The sequence below is a fragment of the Sciurus carolinensis genome, chromosome 9 (assembly GCF_902686445.1).
Source record: "Sciurus carolinensis chromosome 9, mSciCar1.2, whole genome shotgun sequence".
Lineage (NCBI taxonomy): Eukaryota > Metazoa > Chordata > Mammalia > Rodentia > Sciuridae > Sciurus > Sciurus carolinensis.
Genome location: NC_062221.1, coordinates 62,940,232 through 62,964,892, shown reverse-complemented (window position 1 = coordinate 62,964,892; position 24,661 = coordinate 62,940,232). Strand labels below are relative to the sequence as shown.

Below are 24,661 nucleotides of genomic sequence, written 5' to 3'. Positions count from 1 at the left end.
GGACATTAATAGAGGGTATGCCAGGCTATGATTTAAACATGACCCAGATGAGCACTAAATATGACTATCTACAAGCAAGTATCCATCCACTGGTTCCCCCTCCTCTTGGAATCTAAGCTCTTTTTTTCAGGGAATATTAGAAACCATCTCACCAAACAGGAAGAGTCAAAGCATACTGGATCTTTGACTAGCTTTCTACATTGACTTTCCACAGCCTGGGTTCTATCTTTGTTGTGCATCTGGGTTTTGAATCTTTTCGGGGGATAAAATGTTCTAGATATGGGCCACAGAGATTCTTATTAATTAATTACAGTTTCAGGTACATCTGTGTCCGATACTGGATCCTTAGATGCCAGAAAATGAGAATTGAAAAAGTTCCATTCTTGCCTTGAAAGAAAGTCTAGATAATCTGAGGAGAAAAAGGTATAGAAATATATGTTGTAGTTCAATGAAGTAAGCACTGGGACTGAAAAAGAAAATGTTGAAAGAGAGAAAAATACAGTTAATTGTGCTAAAGGGAGTTAGACTTCAAAGATGGCTGCCATTTACTGGGACCTTGTCCTGTCCCGGCACTTGTGCCAAAAGCTTCACATATTATTGCACTATAACACTGATAACAATTTTATTAGGCATATTTTATCAAACTTATTTCACAGATAAGGGAACCAAGACTCACACCTCACTTAGCCCTCCATCCATTCATTGAACACATAATGCTCAAGTGTGTTGTGTGTTTCAGGTCCTGTTTTAGACCTTTATGGGCTGTAAGTGTCCTTTAGAATCTTATATGATAATAGATGATATAGTCTATCATTTTCATGCTCATTATCATGTTAAAAATAAGGCATAGTTTCAGGTAATCAAATGCACTATGAAGAAAAATAAGGTAGGTTATGAATAAAAAGAGAATCTTAGGGTAGTTTTTTCTTACCCCACCTCCCCAGCCCAGTGCTGGGGATTGAACCCAGTGCCTTGCTCATGCTAGGTTAGGCAAATACTCTGCCATTAAACTACACCTCCGGCCCCAGAGTAGCTATTTTAAATATGATTATTTGGGAAGGTCCCCATAAGGAGGTGTTATTTGAACAGTAATCTGAATGCAACAAGGCAGCAAGTTATACAAAGATGCAAGGAAACTGATTCCAGATAGAGGGAATAGCAAGTAGGTGCAAACCCAAGTCAATTCTACCTCACATTTCTCAACCAGTAGGCTCAATGTCAGACTTGGCTCTCAAAAGCTGAGTAGGCATTTACAGAGTGAAGAATCTGAGAAGGGTGAGAACTGTAGTGGGGTGGGGGGATTTGGAGTCCTGAGAAGTTCTGATAATGAGCCAACAAATTGTTATTGTCATGGATTCGGTGCCAAAGTAGCTTGAGTCATGGTCTTTCCCAGTGTGGGGTTTAGGGAGTCATGAAGTTAAATGGTAACATGGCTGTTTGACCAACCTGTCTCTTAACTCCCCCAAGCACCAGGGTTTCTATGGTATGGAACCAGAAGACCTTGGTGTGAGTCCTCTCTGTCCCTTGCAAGCAACAATTGCACTTGGAAAAGCTTGGCTTAGAATCAGGTGAACTTGGGTTCAGCTCTGAATTATATCTTAGTGATATCAAGGATACTTCATGCAGATTCTCTCCTCTGGTACTTGCTGGGGCAGAGTTGTAGTCCAAAGATCAAGGTAGGAAGGCTAGGTCTGTTTCTTTCTAGTTTTGAGATCCTGGGATAGTTACTTAATTTATTCAAACTTTAGTTTTCTTTAGAGCAGGTTATAATATGAAATCCAATGGGGATAATGTGATGATTAAAGTAGTTAATGGCTATAAAAGACTAAGTGAATTTTCTGGCACTGTCATCTTTGCTTAAAAGTTATATTATCATGATTAATATTAGATATGCGCACCTTTGGCTAAACACCCACACCAAACAATTTTTCACACTGGCACAATGGAGCTAGCTATTCACTCTTGCCTTTGGACTATCATGAGGATCAAATGAGGATTTTTGTAAGAACTTTGTAAAATACCATATATATGTGAGAGCTTCATTTTATAATGTACACATGTATAACACCTTGTATGCAAGGCATACATTCCCAAGGTGAAGACCTTCTATCATCTTCCAGAGCATTCATGCATTCACTGCCATATTCATTAGTTTACATAATAAGGGCCTATCCTAGGTGCTGAGATACCAACACGAGACGGGCGTGATTATTCGCAAGAAGAACAGTCTAAAATGCCTGTCAGGTCTAGAGGCATCTTCATATCTGTGTTCTTTTGCTGCCTTAGAATGTAATCAAATTATTTTTAAAAAAAAACTCTCAAAATGCCTTTCTAACTTCATTTTGACTCATTGAGTTGTAGTGATGACATTTGTAAACCAGAAAAGCAACTTTGTTTATCACTCATTGACATTCGTTTCAAAAACATATTAGTAATTTAGGATTATGTTTCAAAAGTACTTGCACATTATTGTTTAATTGAAGCTGGAAAATCTCCAAAGAGCAGAGAAGTGGTTGGTGCTTAGTCTGTACTCACTTGTCACTGAGCTCGTAGGTGTGACACTAATGGATGATCCATCTCCTACAGAAGATTAGTGTGTGGGCCCAATGCCATTGAGGTTGAAATCCAACCCATATGGAAGCTGCTTGTTAAACAGGTAACTAGTTCTTTTCTTTTCTTTTTGAGAAAAAAAAAATAATTTCTGCCCCTTCCTTTGTACTTAGTACTAGGAGCAATCTTGAACGGCATATAAATATGTCTATGTCAATGAAGTATGTGTCTCCTGCAACTTCTTTCTGTTTCTGTCCCCTTGACTTGAGTCTATACTTTTCCTGTTGGTGTTTTTTCAAAACATTTGATAAATGCTTTTTTTTTTTTTTTTTTTTTGTTCTAGGATATCTAAATGATCCTTTGCAATAACCACTTATTTTAAATTCAGATCCACTTTAAAATTCCTTCCCATTGTGAGAGACAGATGACAGATTATCATTTCATAATTTCTTGTTTCTTTTGCTACATTTTTGATTGTGGGGGAGGTGCCTTAGTTCAGGCTACTATAATAAAATATAGACTGAAGTCTTAAACAGCAATTGTTTATTTCTCAGTTTTGGAGGCTAGAAAGTTCTGTGTACTAAGTTCTCACAGACACCACCTTCTTGCTGCGTCCTTATATGGTAGAAAGAGAGTGCTCTAGTCTTTTCCTCTTCTTGTAAGGACACTGATCCCTTCATGGGAGCCCCTCCCTCATGACCTCATGTGTACCTACCACATGAAGTACCACCTCATACCATCACATTGTGGGTTGGAGTGTCAACATATGGCTTTATTGGTGGGGGGCACAAACTTCCAGTCCACACATGGGGCAATGTCACATGAATCCTTCTCCAAAATAGACCATCTGTTATGCCATGAAGAAGCCCTTTGTAAATGCTAAAAAAAAGAGATACTACCTTGTATTCTATCAGATCATAATGGGATAAAATTAGAAATCAATGACAAAATAAAAAACAGAAACTACTCCAACACCTGGAAACTAAATAATATGCTAGTAGATAAAGCATGGATAATAGAAAACATCAGGGAGGAGATAAAAAAATTCTTAGAGGTAAATGAGAATGATAATACAACATTTCAAAATCTCTGGGACTCTATGAAAGCAGTACTAAGAGGAAAATTCATTGCATGGAGCTGATTCAAGAAAAGAATAAAAAAAGTCAACAACTGAATGACCTAACATTACATCTCAAAGCACTAGAAAAAGAAGAACAGAACAACACCAAAAGTAGTAGAAGACAGGAAATAATTAAAATCAGAGCCAAAATCAATGAAATTGAAACCAAAGAAACAATTCACATAATTGACAAAAGTTGGTTCTTTGAAAAAGTAAACAAAATTGATAAACCCTTAGCCACACTAATGAAGAGAAGGAAAGAAAAAACTCGAATTACTAAAATTTGTGATGAAAAAGGAAATATCATGACAGACACCATTGAAATACATAACATAATTAGAATCTACTTCGAGAATCTATACTCCAACAAAATAGAAAATCTCAGACATCGACAAATTTCTAGAGACATATGATCCTCCCAAACTGAATCAGGAGGACATACACAATTTAAACAGATCAACTTCGAGCAATGAAATAGAAGAAGTCATCAAAAGCCTACCAACCAAGAAAAGCCCGGGACAGACAGATTCTCAGCTGAGTTCTAAAAGACCTTCAAAGGAGAACTAATATCAATACTCCTCAAAGTATTCCATGAGATAGAAAAGGATAGAATCCTTCCAAACTCAATGTATGAAGCTAGTATCACTCTGATACCAAAACCAGACAAAGACACATCGAGGAAAGAAAACTTTAGACCAATATCTCTGATGAATATAGACGCAAAAATCCTTAACAAAATTCTGGCAAATCGCATACAAAAACATATTAAGAAGATAGTGCACCTTGATCAAGTGGAGTTCATCCCAGGGATGCAAGGTTGGTTCAACATCCAGAAATCAATAAATGTAATTCAACACATAAGTAGACTTAAGGTTAAGAACATATGATTATTTCAATAGATGCAGAGAAAGCGCTTGACGAAATACAACACCCCTTCATGCTCAAAACACTAGAAAAAATAGGGATAGTAGGTACATACCTCAACATTGTAAAGGCTATTTATGCTAAGCCCATGGCCAAAATCATTCTTAATGGAAAAAAAACTGAAAGCATTCCCTTTAAAAACTGGAACAAGACAGGATGCCCTCTTTCATCACTTCTATTCAACATCATGCTTGAAATACTAGCCAGAGCAATTAGACAGACCAAAGAAATTAAAAGGATACAAATAGGAAAAGAAGAACTTCTATAATTTTTGAGAATTTGAAATGAATTATTTTTGGTCTTTTTCTAATTGCTCTATATTTTAATTTTCTTAAGAGTGACTTCTTTCAATGACAGATTTTTTTTTAAACAAAAATTTCCTTGTGTGTTTTGAATTTATTATTTTTTTTGTAAATTCCCAATAAACGGGACATTGGGCTTCTTCCATTCTCTTATTTCTCCCTGTGCTTGCTATCCCTCTTTGGTGGTTCTGTTTTTGGCTCCAGTTTGTACCCATTGGGTGCCCACTTCAGAGCCAGACCCACATTGGAGACGTGAGTGTTTGTCCTCAGGAATCTGTCAGATGTCAGTCCTGTAGGGCTTGGTTGAGTTTGTGATTGTGCCGTAGACTGTTCTTTCCTGCTCCACCCTCAACTGTGAGCCATCTCTGCTTGTGATTTTTCTCAGTCTCCAAGCTGGGGCAGGAAATCCTCAGGTATCAGTCTGATCTGCTTTGAAAGCAGTGCTAGTATCTTTTTTTAGCACCTATTTACTAGGCTTTTATAAAAAAAAAAATGTAAATCAAACTACTTCTCATATTTTGTTACAAAAGAATATTGGAGAAGGGGGTCAAATTATCATTGTGCTCTTTCTTCTCCAGGAAGCATTTAACAATTTTTGTATTGGGTTTCTATAAACTCAAGATCATGTTATCGTTAGTACATAATCTACAATTAGAAAATTTTATGCCAAGCAAACACAAGAGCTATAATTTGTAAGTAAATCAGTGAGATGGAAATAATAAGAAACATTAAGAAACATAAGCTTTTTCAATATACACAATATACCCCAGAGTTTAAGAAACCCTCAAGATCAGTCAAATTAATTTATTAACCAGATGCTAGTTCATTCTTAGGAAAAAAAATAGAATTTTATTTAATATACTAGGAAATTATAGAAAGTGGAGAAAAAAAAGAGTACCACTGGTTCCAGTCAGTATTTCATCTAATTTATGAAAATCATAAAGGACACTTCTTCAAGAAAGGAATCCTGGCCTTGTCTCAATGGGCTCTTTAATTTGTACTATGTCTGGACATCATAAGGTCTTTCTCTAGCTACTCAGGTCTTTCCTCCCTGATATGATTACAAAAGTGGAGCCAGTAGGACCAAAATGGAAATTTGAGGGAATAAAAAAAATTGAAGGTATCACCAAGAGACCAAAAATGTACATACTCAATTGACCAGCGTAGAGACTGGTAATGCCTGCTGTCAATGATTTTCTCTGCAGCCTTGGATGTATCTTTTCTCTTCAGGATCCCTCCTTGTTCAAGGAAAGGGCCATGATAATTCCACTTACTCTTAGAGGATCTTACCATGACCTGTGACATGACAGGCATTTTAAATGACCTGGATAAAAGTAGAATCCCTCATTTTCATTGCATGACTTGACAAAATCTGCAGCATGTGATTACATAAAAACAAACTTTTAAAAACTGTTTGAAGGTCATTTTAAAAGGAGACTAAATCATGTTTCTCCTTTATTATGGGTAGACCTATTTAAGAAAGTAAATTGTTGGATTTTATTACTGGGAAAAAAGTTTTTAAAGTTCAAAACGATTAAGAATTACCAATTTGTGGGCATGGCTTTTGGTACTTAATTTTGCTTCCACCATATCACATTCTATGTGTTTGACATTGTCTTTATCCAAATTAATGAAGTTCTAATTAAGTTCTTAAATATTAGAGGTTATTGTATATTATAAAAAGTGGAAGAAATATTCTATAAAGAATTGGTATCATCTTGATTGCTACTAAGGTCCATTCAAGTGACTCTAGTGCTATTTTTGTACCTGCAGGTTTTAAATCCTTTCTATGTGTTCCAAGCCTTCACCCTAACTTTGTGGCTGTCTCAAGGTTATATAGAATACTCTGTGGCTATCATCATTTTGACCATTATCTCCATCGTCTTAAGTGTGTATGATTTGCGACAGGTAAGAGCTGAAATCATATTGGATTCTATTTAACCTCTGTTTAAAGAGGCAGAGCCTTAGAATTTTCACCAATAACAAAGAGTTGCTTTGTCCAACATAAGTTAAAGCAAAGCAATAAACAAAAACTCACCAATTGTGGGATTTCAAGAAGAGGACTTTAGGAATGCCAGGTAGATTTAAATAATAAATGTCTTTGCAATCTCTGATTATCCACTAAAGTTTTCCTTGAATGTTGTGTTTAGAAGGACTCTGAGGCTCTGAGTAGGGTGGGAGAGAATGCTATAGTGGAGTAATGGTGTCAGTAATAGTTTCGGGAGAAAAGGATGAGGAACATCTCAAATGTGCATATTAGTCAAGACATTATGTCTCTTAGGATGATTTGATGATGCATTTTTCCCAACTTATATACTGTGCTTGTTCTAAATATTTCTCATCTAAATGTTTATAACAACTTTTAGTCTTAAGATTCCTTTAAAATGTCTATTTCTTCATATGGAATTCAGGTATACTTTTCTTTAAGAAAACCAAAAACAAATACAGAAATTCCTGGGTGGGAGTTATGAAAGTTGTAGAAAAACTCAGCTTTGAACCTCCCCTCATCAAGGCAGTGTTTCAGCAAGAAACTTACTTGAAATTCCTGAACTACTGACCTATTAAATAAAAATATCCAGGATAATAACAGGAATCTGAATTTCTGATCATTTTATATCTAAAGGCTTAAGCACTGTTGTTATCAGGAGAATCTAATGAAGATGAATTTGAACACCAAGATCCCAAATACATGTTTTTATTCATTTATGAACGTCATCATCAGCTGAACATATTTGTTCACTCTTATCATGCTATTAGGTGCATACAAAATACAATTTTATGTGGAGATTTGTGTATTCATTAAGTTTTTAATTAAATTATAATCTTACTATGCACATTAATCTGTACCTTTAATTTTCACTTTAAATGTTTATATAATGGTAATCCAGCAAGCAAATAAATAATTGTAAACCATGTTTAAAAGTACTGGTATGATATCTCATGGAATATCATAATCTGTTCAACTACTCTTTTATGTATGTAAAATAAGTTTATTTTCCTCCAATTTTGCCAATCACAAATAATATTGAATTAAACATAACTACAGTATAGTCATGTGCTTACATATTATGAATGTTTGGAATTTTTTTTAACATAGGAGCCAATAGTCAGATTATTGGATCAAAGGATACATATAATTTGAATTTTAATAGATTATGCTATATATTTCTCTTCAAATGAAACAGTTTCTTCTTTCAGCAACACAAAATAGTATCATTTTCCAGATCCTCCCCAGTATTGGGTGTTATATGTTGACATGTAAAAGTGTTCTGTTTAATGTTTTTAATGTACTTTGCCCTGATTACCAGTGAAAGTAGCACACTTCCATTTGAGTTTGTATTTTTCTTTTGTATTGATGGACTCTATATCCATCACGTGTGTGAAGAAGTTCTGTTTTAGTCTATCTTTTTTCTCTTGACCTTGACTCTTACTTTATGTTAGAAACTACGTAGGTATGTGTTTCTCCTTTCCTTTATGGGTTCTGGCTTTCTTGTTTTGCACATAAAGATCTCCCGTTCCCAAGTTAGGTTATCTCTGTTTTTCTCATTTGTAATTTGCTCAATATTTACCTTAAAATCCTAATGAAATTTAAACATTAAGGTCCTGCTTCTTAGCAAAATTCCTAAATTTCTTTTGCCCAAAATAGTGACTGACATGGGAACTTCAGTCTTGATGGCAAAGGATTTCTTCAAAAAGAAGAAAAGGATTTAGAAGACAAGCACTAATCCTATTAGCAGCTGGTATTTGTTTTTTAAGCTTACCTGACCCAACCTGTAAAGCATCTTTTAAAACCATACGAAATGAGCCAGTTTCCTGAAACTGTATCCTTGCAGTTTAAATCACAGATCCTCCATGATCATGTCTATTTAGTATTTTAGAGTTTACAAGAGGCTCCACATGCCTAATATACATGTATGTGTTTGTGCGGAGCAGGATACATGGTAAAGTGAGACGCATACAGGTGTCATACACTCCTACCACCTGACAGGGAAGGACAGGACGTGGCAATCCGGGAGATAAAGAGACTTGCTCACACACACCCAAGGAATGGTGGCCATAGACCCTAGCCAGGGTTTCCTGACTCTGAATCAAGTACTCCCCACTGTCCTGTTGAGCACATTCTCAAAGTGACCCGTGGACTTGGTTATAACTCTAAGATTTGTGGGAAGGAGGTTGGCAGGAATGTAGGAAGGAGCATCTACTGCCATCTCCAAATCATTCTATCGACCTGCATTGAAGTTCATCATGTCACAGAATTAAAGACTTAGCTAAACCAACACAGGCTTTTAAAAATCGGAAGAAGGAAGGTGTTTGCAGAAATATAAGAAGGTATGTTCCTGCACGTCTTCTAGACTCAAATAATGACACGTAGAGTTTGCCTAACCTAAGCCAAGGATCCCCCCTGCAGCAGTCCCTTCCTGACAGTTCCCTGCAGTGAAAACCTTGGGACCCACCTGTATTTACATTACCTTGTCGCAGGGCTCTGCCATGACAACTACTAGAAACAGCTCTGAGTAGCTGGCCCAGAGTGCTTTGCCTTCAGGCATGACTGAGCTGGGCTCGAGAGGCACCTGAGTTAATGTCCGTCCTTGTTGCTCATCTCTGGAGGAAATCCAGCCACAGCTTATACCAGCGCAGGCAGCAACAGATGCTGAATAATAACAGTATGCAAATTAGTCTTGGAAACTGATCCTGGTCCCACTGAAGAGGGACTGGAGAAACCAGAGGGGGCCTAATGAAAATCAGGCAACGAGCTTTGCAATCATGGCAGGCATCACAGCATTCGCCTTCTCCTGGCTGGTTGGTTGTCATAGAAACCTGCCTGGGCTTGTAGAGCTGCAGAGAAGATGCCTGCATTATCTTACTCCAGTGTCTTTGGGAGAAGTAGAATGATTCAGTTCTGTTAAACACATATGTGCTGAGAGCCTACTATGTGATAGACTCTGGGAGTTGCAGAGATGAATACATGGCCCTTTTCTTCTGCAAACTGCCTGCTTTACAGGGGAGACCTGACAAGACAACAGGTGGTTGCAGTGGAATGTGTTTAGTACCCCAACGCAGGTACTAAGACACAAGGAGCAGAACACTGCCTTCTTCCTGGGGATGAGGACTTATAGGGTGGAGGTGACATTTAAGTAGGGATTTATTGGAGGGATTAGAAAGGGTTTGCTAGTAGAAAACTAGGCCGAACATTCTAGGGAACAGCCTGAGCAAAGGCAGGGAAGCGTGGCAGGTTACGCAGAATGCTAAGTCTGATAAACAAATCCAGCTTTACAGCATAATGAGGTTTGAGAATTACAGTCAAGCATTATTAACTCATACTTCACCTCTTCCAAATGTGTCGATTATCATCCTCTTCAGCTAGGCTGAAGTTATCATGGCATTGACTAAAAGAGTCTGCCGTGCAATAAAATGAAGAAATTTGGAAGGGAGAATGTTTATCTTCTAAATGGAGAAAAGGGCCTTTTGAAGCTCTTGAAGAATATACGCATCAGCAGATAATGCTTTAGAGTCAGATAAACCTGGGTTTGACTGTCAAGTTTAATAAGTACACAATTGTGGGAAAGTGACTTCAACATTTTTCAACCCCAGTTATTTGCTTTTTCTTTTTGTTATTTATGTGTATGTTGGAGACAACATGTTCATCATAAATTTATTTTGAAGATTAAAAAGGTAAACAATATATTCCAAGTTTCTACAACAGTTCTTGGCACATAGTAATGGTTTAATGTTTTCAAACTGTTTTAAAAATAATAACTTGAGTTATTTATGTACCTTGTTTATTTCTCCTATGAAGTTGTGTTTCAGATAAATCCTTGGCATGTAAAATAAATCTGTAGCACACCATGTTTGATCCTGAAAGTAACTTGAAATTGGTCCAATTCAATGTTATTTGTTTACAGAGGAAACACTAGCTTGTAAGGTGAAATTTTTTATATACCATACATGACTTGTTCGTGGGTGAGCCAGACCTACAGCTCAGGAATCCTGAGTGACTCCAGTGTTCTCACCACAGAACCAGAGCTGAATTTCTCACTACTACCTGTCATTTAAATGCATGCCCCAACAGTCAAGCCCCAAGGACAATGAATATGTATCCAACATCACTTCTTCTATTTAATTGGTCCAAATTAGTGAACTTCAGTTTTTCATGCAAAACTGAAATAAATAATAAATTTTCCATATAAATATTAACACTGAATTCATTATGTTCTTTGAAGGGGAAAGTTGCATAATTGTGTGTAATGCTTGTCTTAGCCTGGTGACATTTTGTAACATTTAAAATGAACCAATGGAATGGATAAAGATAATTTAATATCTAAAAAAAGAGTTTCATGTTTAAACTAGGTTAAACTGCATTTGAGTACTGTTGATAGTACTTAGTGGCATCCAAGTCACTGACATTCATACCAGTGGGGGCAGTACCTTCTGCAGCTGCTCAGTCCTGCCCCAGCTGACCCATCTCTCTGGCTGTTGGCACCCCAACAGTCACTCTGGGGAAGTTGTATGGATGAAATTCCCTCTCACCTCTCTTCCGATCCCTGCCATTTTCCAAGGAGACGCTGCCTCTGTTACCCCATGCCCCTTTCGTTTTCTCCATGTTTTACAGAGTCCCATCTCAGTAAGTTCTACCTCAGACAAACCTTTCCAACTGATGGACTTTCACAGTTCTTTTTCCCATCAGCAACTTTTTTTATTCTTCACTAACATGCATGAGCCCTCAGCATAGTTCTGAGTACTATACAAAGGGCTTTATGAGCATTAGCTTAAAACTAATGACAGTTCTATAAAACAGAGATGGCTATCCTTTCTCCTTTCAGATGAGCAGAAGAGAGTTGGACAGGTAAATAACTTATAAGTGGTAACACCAGGATTCAAAAGCAAGCCATATGACACCATACTACAGACTCATCCAAGAAGAAAACCCCAGTTCGTAGCAGAGGGGGTGGTTATTCACTTGTGATCAAGCACAACTTAAATACTCACAGGCTTTTACAAGTGGAAATCCACTTGCTGATCAAATTTAGCTTTGTTGCTTTACAGACAGGGAAGTGGACACTGAGAGCTTAACCCTAACCCTAACCCGTTCAGTCTTAGTCTTCCTCTTTCAACTTGTGAATCCTTAACATGCTAATGAAGTCTTGCTTCCTTGGCTTAGGCTCCAGTGGTGCTGCATCATTTCCCAAGGAGGGAAATAGCATTATTTCTATTTCTATTTTATTCTAACTACTGAGCATAATCTCTTCTGCAAGGAGTGGGGCAAGTGGGGAGGGGATTGGAGTAGGGCAGGTGGAGCATGGAGTTTTTGACTGTGACAGCAGATTGGTGTTTGGGCTATGGAGATCAGGTGGCTTTCAGGATGTGCATTGATACTGAAACCTTGTCTTTACATTGATAGCAATCAGTGAAGCTGCACAATCTCGTGGAGGATCACAACAAAGTCCGGGTTACAATCCTTGTAAAAGACAAAGGTAGGTGATACAGTCTGCCTTTTGAGCATCTTACTGTTTCCGGGTAGAATCTGTCCCTTTCATTCTTGATTACTTATAAGTCAAGGAGAAAAAGTCTTTTCTGATTGAGCTCCAGACTGGAACTAGGGTGAGAACAGAGCATCTAAGACACGAAATCCAAGGAAGCAAGGATGTACAAACACGAATCCTGTCTCTGCATGGATGGAGAGGGAGTACCCTGCAAAAGTGTAACCTGGGCCCCTCACTTGCCCCAGTCCTGATTAAACCATTCCTGTTCAATGTCTGGGTTACTTCACATTCCCTCTGCCCTCCATATTTCATTCACTTGACTATTACTGGATGAACCCTTTTAAGGTTCTTTTATATTCTTTAACTAGCCATCTCAAAGACCCTGCATCAATTATTTCAAACTATCATTTGGAATTTAGACCTTCATCGGGCTTTTAGATGCTGGAGGACACTTGGCATTTGCTCTAAGCTGGCCTGTGTGGGGTAGCCATGGCTCTCTGCAAGGAGTGAAGAGCTGCACCCCAGAGCAGCAGCTCTCTAGACAATGCTCCTAAGGCCCCAATCCAAGGAGAGAAAGCTTGCTACAGGGCGAGAGAGAGAGGGAGAGAGAGAGAGAGAGAGAGAGAGAGAGAGAGAGAGAGAGAGAGAGAGAGAGCAAACAATAGCCAAAGGACACTTCTCCATTAACAAGTGCCCATGAGTATTCACTGTGGGTCAAACACTGACCAAGTACTAGAATCAAAATGGGATCTCGTAGCTGAACTAATCCTTTGCTGCATTCCAGGAAGCAATTCCCTAATCCTGATTCTCTTGGAATTTTCAGTTGAGTGGCAAGGGCTTAAACAGGTAGAGTAACTCTTGGCAAACAGGTCAGTAAGGGTTCTTAGTTGCTTTAAATCCTAAGTAAAACTAAGAAAATGTCGGCTAGTCATGGAAACTTTGTTCTTATACAGGTTTACAGGAGCTGGAATCCCGCCTCCTGGTTCCCGGAGATACACTCATTCTTCCAGGAAAATTATCATTGCCATGTGATGCTGTTCTGATCGATGGGAGCTGTGTGGTGAATGAGGGCATGCTCACAGGTAGGCAGCTTGCCTCGAGCTAGTCTTCCCTGTCCAACAGCTAGGCCAAGACTTAGCAAATCAAATCAACATACACCTATCTTCCCCACACCAGGCTCCATGCTAAGATATTGAGAGACAGATAAGGGAGATAAATCTGGCCTCTTCATTCAAAGAGAGGCACAAAATACACCAGCAGGCTGTGTTTAATAATAAGAAGAATTAAGTAACAAAAAATTACAAAACATTTAATGCAATATGTGATTAATTGCCTGATGGGCGGAGTGAACGGGGTGAATGCAGAGGGGCTCCAGCAGGTGAGCAGGTTGAAAGAATCTGTTCCTAAATATGAGACTGACTCATGCCCATATCCAAGCAAAACACAACCTACAAAACCCAGCAATGCCCACAACTGGAAGAGTATAGAGATATTTTTTCCTAGCCCAGCACTGTACGGATGAAAAACTACTTTCAGGTTCCAGTGGAAGGTTTGAGTTGAACCTTGGGGCAGAGGCAGTACAATTGCTCTGTTCTCCTTTGTATTCATATTTCCAGTTGATCTCACTGTGCAGAAAGCTGCCTTTCTAGTTACAGTTGAAGGGCCCTCGTTTTCATCTGTAGTTCATTAGGTTTACTTACATTTGTACAATTAATAAGGCACTATTTAAAAAATATTCTTTAGTTTGAAAAATACAAGGCACAACAAGTTGTCATAAAAGGTACTATAAAGCAACACAAACATAAAAAACTATTTGTCTTTTGGTTTTCAGATTGTTAAGTTTTTCTATTTCCAAATGGTGTAAAGACAGGGAGGAAAAACCTTAACACAACCTAAATGTAATGGAAGTTCATTATCCCTAAATTGTTCCACATAAGCAGATTTCACATTAAAAATGGGTCTGCTTAATTTAAAATTGAGACAAGAAAATGTAGTAAACATAAATATGTTTGGTATAATTACAAAATACCCCTTTAATGTGTTGAAATCTAACTGCCTTATAATGACAGTGATGAGGATTTGCATACTGATCATATCTTTTATCCAGAATGTTGCCATAGTACCCAACACACAAACCTCAAGCTCAACAAAAACTGTCCTTCTCCCTCAAATGCAGCCAGCCACTGTCTCCCAGCTGCTTGTGAGGCAGAATGGCTTCTCTCACTGGCAACAGGGAGCATGGTGGTGACAGAAAGGCTGTGCCCTGGGACTATTCTTTCTCTTCTCACTGACTGGGCTGTACAGTGCTGCCCTTGATTCTCAGAAAAACTCAGAGAGTTCCAGAGAATTAGAAGTGGCAAACAATGCTGCCTTTCACCAAATGGGTAAAATCGACCTAAAATGACCTAAAATGATAAGTGGCTTTTCCTAATGTCCACTTTGGAAAAAATTAAAGTGCCAGTACTAATACCTATGTAACCCAAGTACCATAGAAGGCATCTAGGGAGACAGACACATGAAATAGAAAGATATATATATATGTGTGTGTGTGTGTGTGTGTGTGTGTGTGTGTGTCTCATTAATTTCTTCACAAACATCCAAGTCCCAGTGTGCTCAAAATACTTTTTTACCAGGCCTACACCCCACCTCCCACCATGTGCATATTTGTTCAAAGGATCCTGACTGAACAATCAGAAGATTAGGGTTAGATTACTGAAACTGCAGTTGTATTCCTGGGTATTTGTCCACAAATACATACACAATACACAATACATATACAAACATTTTTATTGATGTAAGAATAAATATGGCAAATACTGTTCACATCGCTATAGCAACTTATATTTTATAAATAACTTTTACATCTTACTTCATCGTGGCACAAGACAGATTAGACTGGGAGTTATTATCATCCCAGTTTACAGATGAGGGGGCTAAGGTGAAAAGAAGCCAGGGCCGCTCAGCAGGTATGTGGAGGAATGGAATTGGAGGTGGCATTTGCTCCTGAACACGAAGGCGGAGGATGCCGTCTCCTTGTCACACCTTGTTGCCTTGACGCCTTTTTCCCACCCACGGCTCCGCTCCCAGGCGGACCCTTCCTCCTCCCCATCTCTGATTCATCTTGCTGCCACACACTCGCCTCTGCAGGATGGTCCACTTTATCTTACACCTACATTTAATTGTGGTTTTGGCTCCAAATTTTGCCATTTTTTTGAAAGCGTCCAGTGTGAACACCCAGCGAGAGTCAAACAGTCGTCCCCATAGGTTAGCGGTCCTCCCGACCCTTGGCTGGCTGCCCAGAGTTGTACAGGTCCTCAAGTGGGTGGGGGGTGCGGTCTAGAGCAGGCCTTCTTCCCCCTCTACCCTGAACCTGGGAGACTGACGGAGGCCCGCCTACCTGGGAAGGGAGGCAGACCCACGCGCCAGTTGGTCTCCACAAGTTAGTGCAGGTGCCTTCTCTTAGGGACACGTGACATGTAAGCCTCCTTTCGACTTGACTTGCTTCCGCCTCTTTGTGCTATATTCTGTATATTTTATGTGTTCCAATTTACATAGACATGCAGTCCAGGGAAGGCATGGCGAACTGAAAAGATTTGTTTTCATTCTCAGGAAGTCCCTAAAATTCACCATCAAATTTATGACTGACTTTTCAAACTCCAAAACCAGTGATCATCTCCCTGGTTTTTTTTTTCTGCCTCCTTTCTTGAGGCATGGCTCCCCTTCAATTTCCAGCTCCCCTGGAAGGGGAAGAGTCAAGAAGTAAAAGGAAATATTCTGGGAAGGAGACTCTATTAATACTTTAAAATTTTCTCCTGGCTTAATGGCTCATTTTTCGGCGTTCTTATGTGTATTGGGTTCTGCACTAACATTTTACATATGTTACTTCATTCAAGTTTCAATTATATTAAGATGGGTGAATCTGAGGCCCAGATTGGGTAAATAGTCTGCCTGTAGTCACAGAGCTTAAAGGTGGTGCAGATGAAATTTGGATTCGTTTGTTTATATATTCATTCACTCACTTCACAAAGGTTTATTAATAAGCAGTCTACTGGGTGAACAGGTAATAAGGTTTCTCCCTTCAAGGAGGTGACATCTTGGTGGAGGAAACAGAGAGCATGAAAGTACATACATGACATAAATCCCCAACAATCATGTTTTATGAATAAAGTAAGACACCTGAATCCAGGCATTTTGTCCCTAGAGCCTATGTTTAAAAGCAGTGCTTCCCCCTTCTGTTAGTAACACGTGTGGGGGAGAGGGTGTCATTCAGTCTGCCACAGTCCCCTGCCCCTTCCCTCCACTCATTAAATTACTCTGGTTCATATGAAACATGCAGGAAGTATGCTAGGACCCAGGTGGGACCCAGGAGTTCCCTCAGTGTGTGCACATTGTAGTCCCGCCAGACTAACTTCTCACCAGTCGAAAGGTCAACTCTTTCCTTCTCTTCCTTTCTCGCCCCCTCTCCCTTTCTCTTGCTTATTCATCCTGTGTTTCATACAAGTTCAGAGTTGCCTGCTCTGTGCCAGGCTCTATGTTAGGTGCTGGAGTTACTAAGATGAATGGGAAATGGTTGCTGCTCTCAAATTGTTAAAAGTCAAATGACTACAGAAATCTAAATACACAAGGACAGGGCGTTTCCAGCATGTCACCCTGTGCAGGCACCGGGATCCTTGAAGACTTGGGAGAGGCTCTCCTTTTGACTGCAGAAGGGGTCTCCAGGTGCCAGGAGCCAACTCTACAGTTGACAGCAAACAAAGCTGGCCCTGCCTGCTAAAACCTTGTTTAGATTCTTTAGTCCCCCAATCTTTTTTAGATAAATTCATCTCTCTCTCTCTCTCTCTCTCTCTCTCTTTTTTTTTTTTTTTTTTTTTTTTGGTGGCGGGGTGGGTTCCAAGAAAGGCCAAAGATGAGATTTCTTATTAATATGGGAATAGTATAAAAGAGACTTGGAAATCATCTCTGTGTAACATCATTTGGTTATCTGCAAATATCTGCCTGTTATAAAGGCTGATTTTAAAAACAATGTGGTATAATGATTTGGAGACATGTCCAAAGGTTCTGTCTCTTTTACAAAGTCAGTTAGAATGCAATTGGCAAATGCACACCATAGACGAATATCATAATTGTTTTAAAGTAAATGGTATGGGGACAATGCCATTCAAGTTTGCTAATAAAAATTTTATAGCTTCTTACATCTTATGATGTGAAATATGTACCATGGTAGGAAACTAGTTTTTGAAAACAATAATAGAAAGGACTGGGTAATTGCCTTTATTTAATTTGTCCATGCATTTAACAAAGATATGTATTTTGACCCTATTATATACCACTAGGGAAAATGAGGAATATAAAAAGTTATATATGTCAAAGTCCCTACCCTCAGTTATTACCTAGAAAGAGAGATAAGACCCAAATTTGTATAACTACAATCAATATAATATTATTTCCAAATTGGAAAGATGACATATTATCTTGCTAATTGAACATTTAGCAAAAGACTAATGGAATTTTAAATTCGCTTTAGTGCTCTTTAAATCTGGGAGCCAGGAAGTGTTATTAACATTTTTATTTTGTCTCTGAAATTTATCATTTTTGAACTCTGAGCTAAATTTCTTTTTTACCTTAAATATCTGGTCTTACAGCCATCAGGGAAAGGGAGATGACTGGTACTGGCAAAGAATGGGAGTCAATAAAGGGAAATGAAAGGGTCTAGTTCAGCTGGAGCATGGACAGGGAGAAACGGTCAACAGTGCCTGAAGGGTTTGACAACCTAGGAAGAGAGTTTGGACTTTATTTAGTAGTGGCAATGAAAAAAACCTAAGGATTTTTGAGCAAAAGTGTGGAATAATAAAAGGAGGGCTTTAATAGGATTTACTGGAAATGGTGTAGGAAGACCTCTATTTTCTAGTCTGGCTCCCTGAGCTTTTCAAGGGCAGGATGTCTGTCTGTCATGTTTTTCATTATGTTTCCAGCACTCAGCACAGTTCCTGGCTCAGCAAAAACACTTAAAAATATTTGTTGACTGACTAGGTAAGAGAATGGGTGAATGAATAAATGAGGGAATGAAAGGCAAATAGCTCATAGTATCCGTGTGCTTTATGGCTCCTCTATTCCTTGTGGTCCTGGGCCTGCTGAACACTTGAAGAATGGTAAGTGACAACTCAGGCACCACGGGTTGCTTTTAAAATTATGATGACAAACCATGTAGACCAGGTATAGGGAAGACAGGCAGTCCTAAGTGGCTATTTGAAATCCATCAAAGTCTACCATTTCTTATACCACCAGCATCCCTGAGAACTGTCGTCTGACTCACGGGATGGACATTAGGACCAGATAAGTTGTGGTTGTCTAATTTCTTGAAACTGGAAAATACCAGTTTTAAATAACGTTGTGGGTTTATGTAGAATCAACAAAATACTATCTTCCTTAGGAGAAAGTATACCTGTCACAAAGACACCACTGCCCGAAACGGAGAACACCATGCCTTGGAAATGCCACAGCTTGGAGGACTATCGGAAACATGTGCTCTTCTGTGGGACAGAAGTTATCCAGGTCAAGCCCTCTGGGCAGGGACCCATAAGAGCAGTAGTTTTGCAGACAGGTTAGTGTATTCCACTCTTGTCAGTGTAACCCAGGGCTGGAGGTGGGCAGAATCAGAACAGGGAACATTTGTTTAGGATTTGGGGGTTTACCACATTCTGATAATAACAGTCACATCCTTTTCTACGAAGACCCCTTATTATTCTAAATCACCACTATTTTAACTGACTTATTCCCTTGTGTGTGATGAAAGGTACACACAGGTAATGTATATTTCCTTCAAGGCAAGATTATACTCTTGGATTGACCTGTGTCCATAGGCTTCTTCTCTTTTCCATCCATATTACGAGCTCCTACAAAAAAAAAAAAGTGTCAACCATTATGACTATGAAGTCTTTCCTTTAAAGGGGTTGCTCGCTAGGGTATATATCAAACTCCCTGCTGCCTACCTCCACCTGAGTGCTCCACAGATTCTTCAAAATCAAGCATCAAAATGTGTACTTAACCCTCCTGCATTGGGTCTCTGTTAACAGCCTCTCCATCAAGCTAGTCTCTTAATGGAATCTTTAACTCCTTACTTTCCTTTATTCCAAATGGGCACCAATGATTCTACGAGGGCCTCCCAAGGCCTGTCCCTTTCTGCTCAGTTCTTCCCCTTCTCCTTTATTCCCATAGTCACCATTTAGTACAGACTTTCAATATGCCATGTTTCCATGTTTAATCTATTATAAGAGAACTAGTCTTGACTCTTCCCATTCAACTTTTGCCCCAGTCATTCTCTGAGCTTGAACCCAAAAATCACATTTCAAACACATAGTCTGGAGTCCAGGCATATCAGACCTAAAACTTTGTATGGCTAGCCATATGAACCTCAAACTTCCACATGACATTCACAACCAAGCTTTTCATAACCTGGTCCCAGCTCCTGGTCCTTAACCCTGGTCTGTGTTTCTGCCACCCTACATATTCATGGACACAAAACATACCTTTCACTTTGATAACACTATGCTTTAATTTGATATGTTATTCAATTGTCCTAGCTGTACTGGTTTTTTTTTTTTTTAATTAGAATATGACTTCATGTTTTCTATTAAAACAAGCTAGTGGGTTTTACAGCATCTTCAGCCTGCTATCTAAACAGAAACTAATGGTTAAAGACCCTGGAAACCTCCTGAGTACTGTAAAATTCTTACAGAGCAAGTAAGAGAGAAGTCTATACCTATTCTCCAAAGGCAGCCAAGTCATGTTTAAGGAGACCTAGTATCCATCTAGCAGTGGAAATAAGGCACATTTTGTACTTAGAATACTGATTCTTCTCTAGAATATATAGTAGTCAATCATTTTAGCCACTAGTTCAGATATTAATGGATATTTACCGTGTGCTTTGCACTGAGGGCTAGAGAAATAATTTGTGAGATGCACCTTTCCCTAAAGGATTATGATACTCTGTTGTAGGAGACAGTTTGACATATAACAAACTAAAACATGCGGTGATGCTGGCTGTCATATGACCAAGTGTTTCAGGGACCCCAAAGGGTGAGATATATTATTCTTGGTACGAAGTATGAGAGTAGAATTCTAGAAACACTTATTTGATGAGTTGGCATTTTAACAAAGCCCAGTAGGATGGGGAGGGTTTAGTTAACCATATCAGAGCTATTAAAATAGGCTAATTTATGTTTACAAAATACAAAGAAATAAACAAGATGTCTTCTAAAATCAGTAGTTGGGATCAGTCCAGCAAGGTAGGAATAGATCAAATGAAGGTGACCTCAAATCCATGCATGGAAAATTAAATTTTGTTCTAATAAAGTGGGAAAGTTTGTAATACAAGAATAATATGATCAGAGGCATATACATACCTATGTACGATATGAATTAGTTTATGTGTATATATATATATATATATATATATATATATATAATAGTAGGAAATTACTTGCACTTTCCTTTTCTCCCAATTTTCAATTTTTTTGAACATCTATTTTCAACACATGTCTGCTTTAAAGTATCTTCTCTTAGCATCTCATTTTCCTTGGTCAACACATTCTTCAGTTCCTTAGTCCGATTTCTCGTCAACCCTCATGGGAAATGGGGAACTGCACTGTAGGAGCATGGAAACATGGATTCCCAGAGCAATAGAAATGGAACAGGCCTAAGTGAATGCCACTGACTGCTCTGGTGACTTGTAACATCAAAGAAAGCAAATACAGTGTTAGGTCAGAGCGATGCTGTGTTCATTCCAAGTTCCAATGACTCAACTACCTCTGACTTAGAAACTGTATTAAAGAGCCTTATTCCACCTGTGATTGTCTCCATGTAGGTTACAATACAGCAAAAGGGGATTTGGTGAGATCCATCCTCTACCCCCGGCCTCTGAACTTCAAACTATACAGTGATGCCTTCAAGTTCATCGTGTTCCTGGCTTGTCTTGGGGTTGTAGGTTTTTTCTATGCCCTAGGAGTATATATGTACCATGAAGTAAGTATGCGGGGGTAAGGTTTTTCAGTAGCATATTTTTTAAGAGCTTGGCCTAACTCAAGAAGGTTAGGTAAGGTTGCTTCCTGATCCCATCATTTTGTAAATTGGCTCTTTCCAAAAGAGCTTTCTCGGATGGTAGAAATACTCTGTATTTATACTGTCCAATATGGGAGCACAGAAGCCACCTGTGCTTATGGAGCAATTAAAAGGTAACTAATGTAAGTAAGGAAATGAGTTCTCAATTTTATTTCATTTCAATCAATTTAAGTTAAATAGCCATATGTGATTAGTGGCCATCCAATCATATTGGATAGTGCAGCTATGAAAAGTTGCCAAGGGGTCACTCCCAGTGTGACATGTGTGATATCCAAGCCCAAAGAGCCTTAGAGGAAGTACATGTTTCTCAAGTCTGATAAAATGGGGGAGATTTTGTCAATCAGTTCAGACTAATTTAAGTGAGCAAAACAAAAAGGATGCACATGGTCTTCTGGAACCAACCATCAATTAAGAGAGAAATCTAGCAAGGTAGGAGCAGATCTGATTGAAAAGGATCTTGAACTTTTTCCTGAAATATTTGAAAGTGTCCCAGGTAATCCCCAACACTTGCTTACGTTTTTCTGCTTGGGCTCTTAAATGAAAGGAAATAGTTACTTTTATGGAACTGATAACTCCTAGGATCCCTTTAAGCTCCAGGGTATCAGGTTTCATTTGGATGCCTCTCTTCATAGATGTGGTCAGGAGGGTGTGGTTGTCACTTAGGACCCCAGGGTTCTTTCTGGTCCTGAGAGTCTGATTCTGTTGATTACCATGCAATCTCAACATAGACCTTCTGAGATCACAAGAGTGTGGGCGGACAGGGAAGAAGATGTAAATAAAGCATCCAAACTGAAACTTGGCTTGAATTACCTCATTATAGTGCCCAAACTAGTGGCATCAGTGAATCCTGCATGTCTGTGGAGTGGGGTGAGGGCCAGAGAATGATATTGGTAGGCAAAGATGGAACTAGAGTTTCCAGGCAATGTTTATGCTCAAACTTAACCTCTGAATAGACATTTCAATTGGAAATAAGCCTCCAGGGAACATTTCTGGGGCAACGGACGGTAGGAGAGGCCACTTCATTACTACCTGAAGGTAGCCTGGGTAGAACTAGGCAGAACATCAAGGCCGCTGGGTCTAGAACGTGAGGTAGTGTGCCAGTTTCATCTAGGAAAAAGAATGTTGAGCAGAAAAGGAAAATCAGAGCCCTGGTACACACTGGGAAGGAGGGTTTCCCAGGCAGAACTCAACATCCGGTACCTCCAGAGCAGCAAACAGAACCCCAGAGCTTGTCTTTTTATGGGTCTGAACCTGGCCCCTGGTATAGGCTGTGTCCGGTTGCTCAGGATTAAGCAAGTGGAGTTCTCAGGGTCAAAACTACTGTGTTTATAGCTATAGAAAGCAGTCATTGTGAGAAGAATTAAATAACGAGCCTAACCTAACACAGTGCCTGCACAGTGATAGCCAGCTCATTTTAATACCGCTTCCCTATAGCTAATAACATATGCCTGGATCTTGGCAGAGCCCTGGTCCTGGTTTTTTCCAAGTCACCGCTCCTTCACCAATCTCTACTGGGCACCTCCTCTGTATCAGCTCCTGTGCTGGGCCAACAGCCATGCTGCTGCTGAAATGCACCCTAAGACTAGCCCTGGTGTCCGGGGAGCCCAAGGCGGCATGGAGGTCCGAGGAGCAGAGGAGGGCTGGGTGGCCTGGGTACAGGTTATGTTAAGTAGAAAAACCCGAGGCTTGGAACAAGGATTAATGTTCTCCTTTGTTCTACAGTGTGAGATGTGTTCATTTTTTAGGGATAGTCAAAGAACACTCAGCCCCAAGAGAACTGACTGTAGGAATGTTCTGCGTCAAGTCTGCAGGGCTCCTGTGGTGTTTCTGGAGGCAGCTGTCAGGAAGGTGCTGGCCTGCAGCGCTGGGCTGACTGTGTGGATATCTTTCTCTTCCCCAGGTCTCCCCGAGAGACACTGCGACCATGGCCCTAATCCTCCTCACAGTGACTGTCCCTCCCGTGCTGCCAGCTGCCCTGACCATAGGCATCGTGTATGCCCAGAAGAGGCTGAAGAAAAAGAAAATCTTCTGCATCTCTCCACAGCGAATCAACATGTGTGGGCAAATAAACCTTGTGTGTTTTGACAAAGTAAGATCCAAACTTTCCAGGTTGAAGGGTGATGGTTCTGAGGCATAGCAGAGCTGGAGAGAGCCTGGGGGGAATGTTCTTCAAGTGTTCCCATTTTATAGGCGAGAATACTGAGGCCAGAGGAGGCCACACAGTGAGCTAGTGTGAGATCACCTCCTGGCTGCTACTTCACTGATTCCAAAGGTTGCAGTTCAGTCACCACATCATGAAAAATTTTCCCTGTGAAATTTAGTGTTTTTTGCACCTTTGTTTGTGTGTGTGTGTATGTGTGTGTGTGCTTGTATATGTGTGTGTTTAATCTTTTACTCGGATAACTTTCCTGATGGACTTTTTCAGGCAAAAATGTGAGGAAGTGCTTTGTCTAGACCTCAAGTAACAATTCCTTTTCCTCCTCTGCTTTTCGTAAGGGAAGAAAGGGTGTGGACAGTGGCCCATGTCTCTACATTCCTGCCACTCCTCTCTTGTGGTCCTTAGGGATCAGGGCTCCAGGCTAGAACAGGTGGTCTCTGTGCTTAGGGGAGGAAAGGCGACAGAGGGGGAGTACGTGCCAGATGGGAGCACTGCTGCCAAGGGCAGGTCCCTAGACTTTCTCTCCTCTGGAGACCTGAGGAACTTCAGCACCAGCTGCCTGCTGTTCAGATCCTGCCCTCAGCTTGGCCAGGACAGCTTAGCTGCTGTGGTGCCCTTGGGCGGGGATTCGCCCATCCCTGTCTTTAGTTCATTTGCGTTTAGATAATTGATCAAGGCTTTGGCCATGTTTAGTTAACCCACACTGGCAGAGAACCAATGCTGTCCACGGTGCTGGTGGAGAGTCCCATTAAAGAGAGATATACCTAGGTCCTGAGATGCTCACAGCGTGTACACAACCTTTATGTTGTGTGATTTGTGCTTAAAGAAGTTCAGAGCAAAATGTCATGCATGATGAAGTGGGTCCAGCCTCAGAGGTGAGCTGTTCAGAACGTAAGTGTGTGGGAAGCAGGAACATGTGGGGACAGAGAGAGGACAATGGGCTATTGGAGGAAATGACACTGGGGGCTGACATGGCAAGCTGAGGAGCAGGGCCTGGTCTGGAAGGAAG

The 24,661-nt window shown here is 39.8% G+C and overlaps 1 protein-coding gene across 1 annotated transcript in view; it reads left to right on the top strand.

Moving 5' to 3' along the window:
- The window catches only part of Atp13a5 (ATPase 13A5), a 108,247-nt gene that overhangs the window by 28,085 nt on the left and 55,501 nt on the right, over window positions 1-24,661 (top strand). Inside the window, exons 6-12 of the mRNA XM_047564223.1 lie at window positions 2,587-2,656; window positions 6,670-6,804; window positions 12,296-12,368; window positions 13,331-13,459; window positions 18,808-18,978; window positions 21,241-21,398; window positions 23,395-23,583. Of these exons, the coding sequence (XP_047420179.1) occupies window positions 2,587-2,656; window positions 6,670-6,804; window positions 12,296-12,368; window positions 13,331-13,459; window positions 18,808-18,978; window positions 21,241-21,398; window positions 23,395-23,583 (925 nt within the window). The remainder of the gene's footprint in view (window positions 1-2,586; window positions 2,657-6,669; window positions 6,805-12,295; window positions 12,369-13,330; window positions 13,460-18,807; window positions 18,979-21,240; window positions 21,399-23,394; window positions 23,584-24,661) is intronic.